The following is a 12,798-nucleotide window of genomic DNA, read 5'->3' on the forward strand; positions in this document are numbered from 1 at the left end:
AGTGTGTAGAAACCTTCCCTCCTTCACGGCTCCCTCCCACTGGTGCAGGTCCCGTCCCTATCCTATTGTCTCTGTTTATTCTTTTTTTCTTTTGCCCTACCCAGGTATGTGGGGAGTTTCTTGCCTTTTAGGGGGTCTGAGGTCTTCTGTCGGCGTTCAGTAGGTGTTCTGTAGGAGTTGTTCCACGTGTAGATGAATTTCTGATGTATCTGTGGGGAGGAAGGTGATCTCCGCGTCTTACTCTTCCGCCATCTTCCTCCAGCACTCTAGCCATTATTTTTTAATAATGTTAAATGGAGTATAGTCTATAAAAATATTGAATATCTGTGTTGTACACCTGAAACTAATATAGTATTGTAAACTATACTTCAACTTTTTAAAATAGAATATATACTTATGTATGTTTGTATTCGCATAAACAGTGATAGAATACACAAATGACCAATAAGAGCAAGACTTCCAAATGTGTATTTTATTTTTTTGATTTCTGAACATGAATATATTACCTGTACAAAATTAAAATTTTAAGAAAATGTAATGCCATGAGTGAAGAACAACAACAAAGCTATGATAAATAACTGTTTATTTAATTGTCTATTGGTTTAGTTTATTCCCAAATTATGAGAGTTAAACCAAAGGTTCACCCGATGTACATGATAGCTGATGCTTCCCCTTGCTTCGAAAAAGGGATTGGGTGTTCCAATGAGGTCAGAAAATTGTTGGAGTCAGAGAATTGTTGGAGTTAGAATATTAGAGCAAAAGAACTGGAAGGAGGAGCCTAGTGGTTTAAATGAAATAATAAAGCCCGAATACACCATAAATACTCAAAAAATGTAAGCTTAAATTTTCATAAGTGAGTATGAGGTAGTGACTAGAAGGTCATTAGACAACAGCAACAAGAAAGAGTAATGGGTGTTTGTAAACTGTTTGTAAAACTACCTTAGTTTTAAAGGTAGTTTTTAAGTTCTATTTGATAGACAATAAGTGGTGAGTGTTAATAAAAGCGAAGTCTCAGACTATAATCTAGCACAACTAAACATTTTTTAGCAAAGCAGACACAAAACAATTGATACTACTTGTTCGCTAAGCTCAATAAAGTCCCAGTTCTCTGTCCTTTTATGTGCTCTGACGACTACACTTTCTGTGAAAGGTCCACTCAGACTTACACAGTCACGTTCCAGAGACAAAATTTATGTGCCTTCTGGTATTGGACCATCAGAAATGTTCCTGTTTAACAGCTGGAGCCAAGACTAATCAGAGATCAAACCTCAATACCATCTGTAAAGGTATAGGGTATAGACCTCCCTAGATTCTTATTCTCTGTTCATGCAAGGGTAGAGAGTGATTAAAATATTTTAGGAAAGACCACTTGTCTTAAATAACTCCAATTTCAACAAAGAAAGTCCATTTTTAACATTCATCAGGCTGTGCAACTGGCCATTAGTTTTACCAATAAGCAACCATTTGGGACATTGATTATGCTAATTAGAAAAACAATCAGGATCTAAAGCTTGATAGTTTCTGCCTCAAGAGGATTGGCCCTTTATGATTAGAATATCCAGCAAACCATCTTGTAACTGTGCATTTTTCACTAGTATTTTATGCAATCACCCCTTGACTCTAGAGTTCAAGTTAGAACTAACCCATTCATAAAAATATACTGGTTTTGCTTAAACATTTTAAGGTAAATAACAAACATTATAATAGTGGAAAAGACTGAGGACGTGGGTTTTTTAAAGGAGAAAGGAGGAAACAGTTCGGTAGTGTAATTGGAGAGCTAGAAAGTCACCTACTCTACCTTCAGACCTTGAGTTATTTTTAGTTATTTGTGCCTCCCCATAAGAGGGCTGAAGGAAAAGCAATATCCTTTAAAAAGAAGCTATGTTTCAACTGAAACAGGAAAGTGTGTACCAAAGTGCACAATGGAAATTCTTGGGAAAGTGGATACTTATGGGAGCTAGGGTTGGATTAGAGGTTGTGCAGAGTGGTGTGTGAGTGAGTGTCCATATAATGTATGACCTTGAACAAGTTACTTAGCTTCTCTATGCTTCAGTTTCCTCAGGTGCAAAATGGAGATCCAAGTAGCATCTGCCTCAAAGGCCTTAGTAAGAATTAAATTAGTTAATACTTATACAGTGCTTAAAAATAAGGTCTTTAACAGTAAATGCTCAATAAATGTTAAATGGTGTTTTTATATCTTCCCCTTTTCTTCATAAGAATATTTGTAAATTTTGTCAGAAGTTTATGGAACTATGAAATCAGATATCATGGAGTTTGCATGCCAGACTAAAAAGGCTGGACATTTCTCAATGTTTCATTTTTCCAAATAAATATTCTTAAAATAGGCGATGATAATTTTGAGGTAACTGTTTCTTATTGGGGAATTGGGTGTCTAAATTTAAAATATTTACACTGTTCTAAAAAATTATTTACAAAAATTTTAAGGTAGTATTTTATCATTGACCAATTAAATTATATATAAAGAGAGTGTTGAAGATGAAGTGATTCTGTACTATTTGACCTTTATTATCCCCTTAGTTTTTCAAAAACCAGTTCCTCCATTAGAAGCGGCCCTCAAACAAATTCAGAAATCCAACTTAAAATCAGAGGTAAACCTTCCCTCTTCCCACAGACCAATAATAGACGGGAGGTAAGTAATTTATGATTATCATGTGTAATTACTAATATATAATAATTAAATAGTTCTCTAGTTGCTGAGTTTGTAGGCCTTTTCATCAGTTACTCCTTACCTCTGTTTTAGAGTTTACTATTTAAATTTCACACACTGAATTGAGGTAGAGTACAATATAAACTGCTTCAAGAGTAAGTAGGAATTTTAATTTGTTGTCTTTGGTATTACAATGCTGCCTATGTTAGTAATTTTCTATGAGAATTATCATAAAAACCATTTTAAAATATTGATATTGGTTTTACTGAGAGAAAAAAAATTTTCAGTTGTAATGATATAAATTTAGGTAAGAGGAGGAACTTTATGGTAGAAATGGATTTTTCCTCACTGAAAATCTTTCCTGGATATCTTTAAAAAGCTACAGTGAAAGTCTGTACTTCCTTAGATCTACCTTCTCTCGCTATGTAGTCCTGTATCAACCATTCTGTTCCTATCTGTAGGCTTCTCTTTTTTTCACTTCCTTAAATGTTACTGTTCTTTAGTGTTCTAACCTAGTTCTGTTGTCATAGCATATAATCTCCACAGCTGATCTCATCCATTGTTTTGGCTTCAAATGTCTTAAGCCTAGATATTTCTAGTTTCTAGAAGAACTAAAGAGAAAACAATGATGAACAACACAATAAATTAAATTTAAAATTCTCTAGAAGGGATCCATAGCAGAATACCTGAGGCAGAAGAATGGATAAGTGACCTGGAAGATAAAACAGTGGAAATAACTACTGAAGAGCAGAAAAAAGAAAAAAGAATGAAAAGAACTGAGGAGAGTCTCAGAGACCTCTGGGACATTAAATGCACCAACATTCAAATTATAGGGGTACCAGAAGAAGAAGAGAAAAAGAAAGGGACTGAGAAAATATTTAAAGAGATTATAGTGGAAAACTTTCCTAATATGGGAAAGGAAATAGGAAATCAACTCCAGGAAGCATAGAGAGCCCCATACAGGGTAAATCCAAGGAGAAACACGCCAAGACATATATTAATCAAACTGTCAAAAATTAAATACAATACAATTAAATACAAAAAAAATATTAAAAGCAGCAAGGGAAACACAACAAATAACACACAAGGGAATCCCCATAAGGTTAACAGCTGATCTTTCAGCAGAAATTCTGCAAGCCAGAATGGAGTGGCAGGACATAGTTAAAGTGATGAAGGACAAAAACCTACAACCAAGGTTACTCTACCCAGCAAGGATCTCATTCAGATTTGATGCAGAAATTAAAACCTTTACAGACAAGCAAAAGCTGAGAGGGCACAGCACCACCAAATCAGCTTTACAACAAATGCTAAAGGAACTTCTCTAGGCAGGAAACACAAGAGAAGGAAAAGACCTACAATAACAAACCCAAAACAATTAAGAAAATGGGAATAGGAACATAGTTATCAATAATTACGTTAAGTGTAAATGAATTAAATGCTCCCACCAAAAGACACAGACTCGCTGAATGGATACAAAAATAAAACCTGTATATATGCTGTCTACAAGAGACCCACTTCAGACCTAGGGTCACATAGAGACTGATAGTGAGGGGATGGAAAAAGATGTTCCATGCAAATTGAAATCAAAAGAAAGCTGGAGTAACAATTCTCATATCAGACAAAATAGACTTTAAAATAAAGACTATTACAAGAGACAAAGGACACTACATAATGATCAAGGGATCGATCCAAGAAGAAAATATAACAATTGTGAATATTTATGAACCCAAAATAGGAGCACCTCAATACATAAGGCAAATACTAACAGCCATAAAAGGGGAAATAGACAGTCAAACAATCATACTGGGGGACTTTAACACCCCACTTTCACCAATGGACAGATCATCCAAAATGAAAATAAATAAGGAAACACAAGTTTTTAAATGATACATTAAACAAGGTGGACATAATTGATATTTATAGGACATTCCATCCAAAAACAACAGAATACACATTTTCCTCAAGTGCTCTTGGAACATTCTCCAGGATAGATCATACCTTGGGTCACAAATCAAGCCTTGGTAAATTTAAGAAAATTGAAATCATATCAAGTATCTTTTCGGACCACAACGCTATGAGACTAGATATAAATTACAGGAAAAGATCTGTAAAAAATACAAACATGGAGGCTCATCAATACACTACTTAATAACCAAGAGATCACTGAAGAACTCAAAGAGGAAATCAAAAAATACCTAGAAACAAATGACAATGGAGACACGATGACCCAAAACCTATGGTATGCAGCAAAAGCAGTTCTAAGAGGGAAGTTTAGAGCAATAAAATCCTACCTTAAGGGCTTCCCTGGTGGCGCAGTGGTTGAGAGTCCACCTGCCGATGCAGGGGACACGAGTTCGTGCCCCGGTCCGGGAAGATCCCACATGCCGCGGAGCGGCTGGGTCCGTGAGCCATGGCCGCTGTGCCTGTGCGTCCAGAGCCTGTGCTCCACAAGGGGAGAGGCCACAACAGTGAGAGGCCCATGTAACAAAAAAAAAAAAAAAAAAAAAAAAAAAAAAATCCTACCTTAAGAAACAGGAAACGTCTCAAATAAACAACCTAACCTTGCATCTAAAGCAATTAGAGAAAGAAGAACAAAAAAACCCAAAGTTAGCAGAAGGAAATGAATCATAAAGATCAGATCAGAAATAAATGGAAAAGAAATGAAGGAAACAATAGCAAAGATCAATAAAACTAAAAGCTGGTTCTTTGAGAGGATAAACAAAATTGATAAACCATTAGCCAGACTCATCAAAAAAAAGGGAGAAGACTCAAATCAATACAATTAGAAATAAAAAAGGAGAAGTAACAACTGACACTGCAGAAATACAAAGGATCATAAAAGATTACCACAAGCACCTGTATCCCAATAAAATGGACAACCTGGAACAAATGGACAAATTCTTAGAAATACACAACCTTCCATCACTGAACCAGGAAGAAATAGAAAATATGAAGACATCAATGACAAGCACTGAAATTGAGACTGTGATTAAAAATCTTCCAACAAACAAAAGCCCAGGATCGGATGGTTTCACAGGTGAATTCTATCAAACATTTACAGAACAGCTAAGACCTATCCTTCTCAAACTCTTCCAAAATACAGCAGAGGGAACACTCCCAAACTCATCTATGAAGCCACCATCACCCTGATACCAAAGCCAGACAATGATGTCACAAAGAAAGAAAACTACATGCCAATATCACTGATGAACATAGATGCAAAAATCCTCAACAAAATACTAGCAAACAGAGTCCAACAGCACATTAAAAGGACCATACACCATGATCAAGTTGGGTTTATTCCAGGAATGCAAGGATTCATCAATATACGCAAATCAATCAACGTGATACACCATATTAACAAATTGAAGGAGAAAAGCCATATGATCTTCTCAATCAATTCCGAGAAAGCTTTTGACAAAATACATTTATGATAAAAACCCTGCAGAAAGTAGGCATAGAGGGAACTTTCCTCAACATAATAAAGGTCATATATGACAAACCCACAGCCAACATAGTCCTCAATGGTTAAAAACTGAAACCATTTCCACTAAGATCAGGAACAAGACAAGGTTGCCCACTTTTACCACTAATATTCATCATAGTTTAAAAGTTTTAGCCACAGCAATCACAGAAGAAAAAGAAATAAAAGGAATCCAAACTGGAAAATAAGAAGTAAAGATGTCACTGTTTGCAGATGACATGATATTATACATTGAGAATCCTAAAGATGCTAACAGAAAACTACTAGAGCTAATCAATGAATTTTGTAAAGTAGGAGGATACAAAATTAATGCTCAGAAATCTCTTGCACTCCTATACACTAATGATGAAAAATCTGAAAGTGAAATTAAGAAAACACTCCCATTTACCATTGCAACAAAAAGAATAAAATATCCAGGAATAAACCTACCTAAGGAGACAAGAGACCTGTATGCAGGAAATTATAAGACACTGATGAAAGAAATTAAAGATGATACAAATAGATGGAGAGATATACCATGTTCTTGGATTGGAAGAAACAACATTATGAAAATGACTCTACTACCCAAAGCAATCCACAGATTTAATGCAATCCCTATCAAGCTACCAGTGGCATTTTTCACAGAACTAGAACAAAACATTTTGCAATCTGTATGGAAACACAAAAGACCCCGAATAGCCAAAGCAATCTTGAGAACGAAAAAAGGAGCTGGAGGAATCAGGCTCCCTGACTTCAGACTATACTACAAAGCTATAGTAATCAAGACAGTATGGTACTGGCACAAAATGGAAATATAGATCAATGGAACAGGATAGAAAGCCCAGAGATAAACCCATGCACATATGGTCACCTTATCTTTGATAAAGGAGGCAAGAATGTATGGTGGAGAAAACACATCCTCTTCAACAAGTGGTGCTGGGAAATCTGTATAGGTACATGTAAAAGTATGAAATTAGAACACTCCCTAACACCATACACAAAAATAAACTCAAAATGGGTTAAAGACCAAAATGTAAGGCCAGACACTATCAAACTCTTAGAGGAAAATATAAGCAGAACACTCTATGACATAAATCACAGCAAGATTCTTTTTGACCCACCTCCTAGAGAAATGGAAATAAAAACAAAAATAAAAAATGGGACTTAATGAAACTTAAAAGCTTTTTCACAGCAAAGGAAACTATAAACAAGACCAAAAGCCAGCTCTCAGAATGGGAGAAAATATTTACAAACGAAGCAATGGACAAAGGATTAATCTCCAAAATTTACAAGCAGCTCATGCAGCTCAATATCAAAAAAACAAACAACCCTATCCAAAGATGGGCAGAAGACCTAAATAGACATTTCTCCAAAGAAGATATACAGATTTCCAACAAACACATGAATGAATGCTCAACATCATTAATCATTAGAGAAATGCAAATCAAAACTACAATGAGATATCATCTCACACCTGTCTGAATGGCCATCATCAAAAAATCTACAAACAATAAATACTGGAGCTGGTGTGGAGAAAAGGGAACTCTCTTGCATTGTTGGTGGGAATGTAAATTGATACAGCCACTATGGAGAACAGTATGGAGGTTCCTTAGAAAACTAAAAATAGAACTACCATATGACCCAGCAATCCCACTACTGGGCATATACCCTGAGAAAACCATAATTCAAAAAGAGTCATGTACCAAAATGTTCATTGCAGCTCTATTTACAACAGCCAGGACATGGAAGCAACCTAAGTGTCCATCAACATATGAATGGATAAAGAAGATGTGGCACATATATGCAATGGAATATTACTCGGCATAAAAAGAAACAAAATGGAGTGATTTGTAGTGAGGTCGATGGATTTAGAGTCTGTCATACAGAGTGAAGTAAGTCAGCAAGAGAAAAACAAATACCATATGCTAACACATATATATGGAATCTAAGAAAGAAAAAAAAAGGCCATGAAGAACCTAAGGGCAAGATGGGAATAAAGACACAGACCTACTAGAGAATGGACTTGAGGATATGGGGAGGGGGAAGGGTAAGCTGTGACAAAGAGAGTGGCATGGACATATATACACTACCAAACATAAAATATATAGCTAGTGGGAAGCAGCCGCATAGCACAGGGAGATCAGCTCGGTGCTTTGTGACCACATAGAGGGGTGAGATAGGGAGCGTGGGAGGGAGGGAGCTACAAGAGGGAAGAGATATGGGAACATATGTATATGTATAACTGATTCACTTTGTTATAAAGCACAAACTAACACACCATTGTTAAGCAATTATACTCCAATAAAGATGTCAAAAAAACCCATAAGAGAATCCTATGATCAGTTTTATGCCAACAAACTGGACAACCTAGAAGAAATGGACAAATTTCTAGAAACATACAGCTTACCAAAACTGAGTCAAGAAGAAACAGACAATTTGAACAGACCAGTCACTAGATGTGAAATAAAAGTTGCAATTAAAAAAAAACTCCCAGCAAACAAAATTCCAGGATGGGACAGCTTCACAGGGAATTCTATCAAATGTATAAAGAAGAACTAATACCTGTTGTAATCAAACTATTCCAAAAACTTTAAGAGGATGGAACACTCCCAGATTTATTCTACAAGGCCACCCTTACTGTGATACCAAAACCAGGCAAAGACACTACAAAAAATTTAAATTACAGGCCAGTATTTTTGATGAATATAGATGCAGAAATCTTCAACAAAATATTCACAAGCTGAATCCAACAATACATTAAAAAGATCATATATCATGATCAAGTTGGATTTATTCCAGGGGTACAAGAGTAGTTCACATACACAAATCAATCACTAGGATCCACCATATTAACAAAAGGAAAGATAAAAATTACAATTGTCTCAATAGATAGAGAAAAAGTATTTAACAAAATTGAATATTTATGATAAAAACTCTCATCAAAATGTGTATAGAGGGAACATATCTCAACATAATAAAGGTCATTTATGACAAACCCACAGCAAAATCATATTCAATTGTGAAAAATGAAAGTTTCCCTTTAAAATCAGAAACAAGACAAGAATGCCCACTTTTGCTGCTTCTGTTTAACATAGTATTGGAAGTCCTAACCACAGCAATCAGACAAGAAAAAGGATGATAAACTGTGAGTTTGAGACACTTATGGGCTATTCTGGAGTCAATTTCTCATTTGTAAGATGTCTGGGCCATGAATATAGGTATGATAGCTGTCAATGAATGGATGAAGTTAAAGCCATGGTTCAATACCCACCAGTGGGAGTCTTGGTTCAGCTAAACAATCAAACTCCCATGATTACAATAGACCATGTTTGGCCTCAATTAGAAGACATAAAACATTGCATGTCGATAGGCAACATTCTTCAACAGGAGGACTTCTCATGGCATGCCATGAAACAGTCAAGGGGCTGATCTTTGCTGTGCCCCTATTCCCACAAATGATGACATCACAATGCACAGACAGCCACCCTGGGTTAGAAATCCCATGTTCCAAACAGAAGCCCATATTTCTTGTAATGGCTCTATATGAATAGCTTCCATGCAAGAGATATGTCCAGTTATAAGGATTATCACACTCAGGGAAACCTAAAGCTATAGCTTCCTATCAGGTATCTATGGTTTATTCACAGTTGTCCCGGTACAGATACAGTTTACCAATAAAGGGTTATTTTTTACATAGTCAATGTGCCTGAAACACAGTTCAAGTCCTGCTAGTAATCCAGGGGAAAGAGTTAGAAAATTAACCCAAAGTTGAATTGGTCCACAGAGGATGGATTTTATTAACCCTTCGCTCACATACAGATACAGATAAGATCACACAGACAGTATAAATAATATTACACACAGAGTATGGATAGATAAGCAAAGAAGAAGATGACATAACTCTCAAAAATTCCAGCATATCCAAGCAAAGAAAGAGGAGCTCAAAAAAGACCCTGAGAAGAAACAACCAGAGAAGTCAGAAAATAACCAGAAATGTATGATGATATGGAAATAAAGGGAATTAAAGTCAGGAAAGATAGTGGTCAAGAAGTGTCTAGGTCTGCAGTTAGGTCAATTAGTTAGTCGCTAGCAAAAGCAGTACATTGGAGCAGTAGAAGTAGAAGCCAGATAGCAGTAAGTTAAGGAACAAATGGAAGTTGCGGCAGTGACCACAGTATAATTTTAGAGTACTGTGTGGAAAGTTTTTTCTGAAAAGGAAGATGACAGACAATTAGTAGGGGTGGGGGGTTAGGGTCAAGGGGAATTTAGAGTGATAAAAAATTCCAAATCATTTAGTATAGAAGTAATGTGCATTTTTGTATACAGGTTTTCTTCACTATTAGATTTCTTTTTCTGTGTATTATTACCCTTTTTGTTATCAGATATTTTCAATTAAAAAAGCTCTTTTGCATTATGAATGAAAGGATAGACTTTTCTGTTCAACAATGTCTCTTCTAAGACTTCCTTAAAGTCTTAGAAGAGATAACGCATCAGACAATTTTGATTTCCCTGTAGCAAACAAACATAATTATCATTATACCAAATCTTGCTAGGACCATTATATCAACTTTGTTTTATGAGAAATTATCTCCATTCTAAATTAGAATACATAGTTTTCAGTTATTATTGTAATACACTATTATGACTATGACTTCATGATATTTATATCTACCTGTACATACACCCACATAAATTTTATATGTTTGGAAACAAATGTATACAATTTATAGAGAGAACACTATTATTTACTTATTTAAAAGTTGAACTCCTCTCCACAGATAACTAACAGTATTAAATCATGTATGTGAAAATACTTTGTAAACTATAAAATGCTATATATAAATATGACAGCTTGGAATATTAAAGATCAAGTATTAGGTTAATAGAAATATTTATATGTACTGTTATTGAAAATATAATTAAACTACAAATACTTATAAGCTATTGTCACATTAAAAATACATTTTCTGTACAATATAAGCCTAAAATGTGTTAGAGAATAAAGTAATGTCAAGAAACAGGGAGCTTCCAAAGAAGGGGAGGTATATCAGTACTCACAAATGATTGTTCTAATGTAGAAAATATTAGTGGTAGATTAAAATAATTTAAGATGTTGTAATGTGATAATCTAAAGGAGAAAAAAATTTTATGAAATAAATGGAGGGCATTCAATGCTTAAGCCTCAAGAAAAATCAGAGACATATCCATATGAAAATAAAAGCTACTTAGGAAATAATGAGATATAAGAATATTAATAAATGACTAATAAAAATAAAAGCCTTCGATCACAACCAAATCCTTATCACAAAGATAATGTACTTGACCATTCTTCTGGTAGATGTAGGGTAAAATAAGCTATATTTTCCCCATATTTTTATACTTTAAAATGATGTTATTAGATATCTATCTCCAATATCCATGTATTTGTGGTGAGACAGTTGATCCTGAACCACAGGCTACCCTGAGAAATCTGACCAGAGCTGAGCAGTAATCTATTTGACCTCTCTTTGCCCATTGTACCAGTACTTTAAAACAGATTTTCTAGCCCATATTCATTATCTGTATGACTATCAGACTTCTGAGAAGTGAAAATACTCTAAGAGCAAGGAATGTGAAAGGGGAACCTGAATAAGTAAGCTATGTACATTTCTCAGCTCATGAGAGGACAGTGGGTGATCAGAAGAACATCATGCATGGACCCTCAGAACAAAAGATAATATGAATTGAAAGCCTCGAGACAGCCCAATAAATCAAAAAACCATCTTAATAAGGCTCTCTCTACTTCCTGTTCAAATGCTTTTCCACCTGTGCAGATCCATTCCTGCCTGTCCAGCTGTCTCCATACCTGATCCCCACTTACCTGATCAGCTGTCTTCTTTAAGAGCCCCATTGCTGTCCCACCATTCCCAAATTCGTCCTAGCTATCCAACTGTTTCTCCCACCCACCAGCCCCATACCCTGCCTATCTGTCCATTTGTCCCCTCTACTCTTCCAAAGAACTTCTTACCAGCCCCATTACTGTCCTACCCAATCAAATATCTTCCTCGCCCTCCAGCCCCAGTTACTTCCAGCTTTTCTTGCAGTTTCCCTCGGCTACCAGCCCCAATTCCTTCTGGCCCACCTGACTATTTACCCCACCTGCCCTGAGGTTCACCAGTCATTCCTGATTCTGACTCACAGAGTAAGTTATTTTACAAAACTTTCAGACCCAAACATTTCCTTCCAGCATAACGTTCTACCCCAACCACTCTAATGCCGGCCCTCGTTCATCGTTCCCTTCCAGCTCAACTGATTGTTTCCCCAAACCCTTTGGAAGGTTTCCCTGTTTTGAAGCCTTCTTGTTTGTCCAGTCATCCCCCTCATCAACCAATCCCCACTCTTTCTTCTATCACTCCATTGCCTGAACATCCTGCTAGCTTAGTTCATTTTCAGTCAGTCCAGCAATCTGTCCCACAAACCATAACATTGTCAAATCTGCCCTAGGCCTTTGTAGATCATCCACCTACATCAGTTTTCTCCCATCCACCTCCCTGTCATTCTCCATCCTCTTCTTTGTCTTCATCTCCTTCTACTTCCATATCCTCTTCTTCATCCTCTATACAGTTTTCTTCCTCTTCATCTGTTTTTTCCTCTCCTTCACCTTCCTCTTCTACCTCTCCACTCTTAC

The 12,798-nt window shown here is 36.0% G+C and overlaps 1 protein-coding gene across 1 annotated transcript in view; it reads left to right on the forward strand.

Moving 5' to 3' along the window:
* CEP126 (centrosomal protein 126) overlaps positions 1-12,798 on the forward strand; it is a 101,134-nt gene that overhangs the window by 64,586 nt on the left and 23,750 nt on the right. Inside the window, 1 exon segment of the mRNA XM_060105236.1 lies at positions 2,539-2,650. Within this exon segment, the coding sequence (XP_059961219.1) occupies positions 2,539-2,650 (112 nt within the window).

This window comes from Mesoplodon densirostris, chromosome 7 (genome assembly GCF_025265405.1).
Source record: "Mesoplodon densirostris isolate mMesDen1 chromosome 7, mMesDen1 primary haplotype, whole genome shotgun sequence".
NCBI lineage: Eukaryota > Metazoa > Chordata > Mammalia > Artiodactyla > Ziphiidae > Mesoplodon > Mesoplodon densirostris.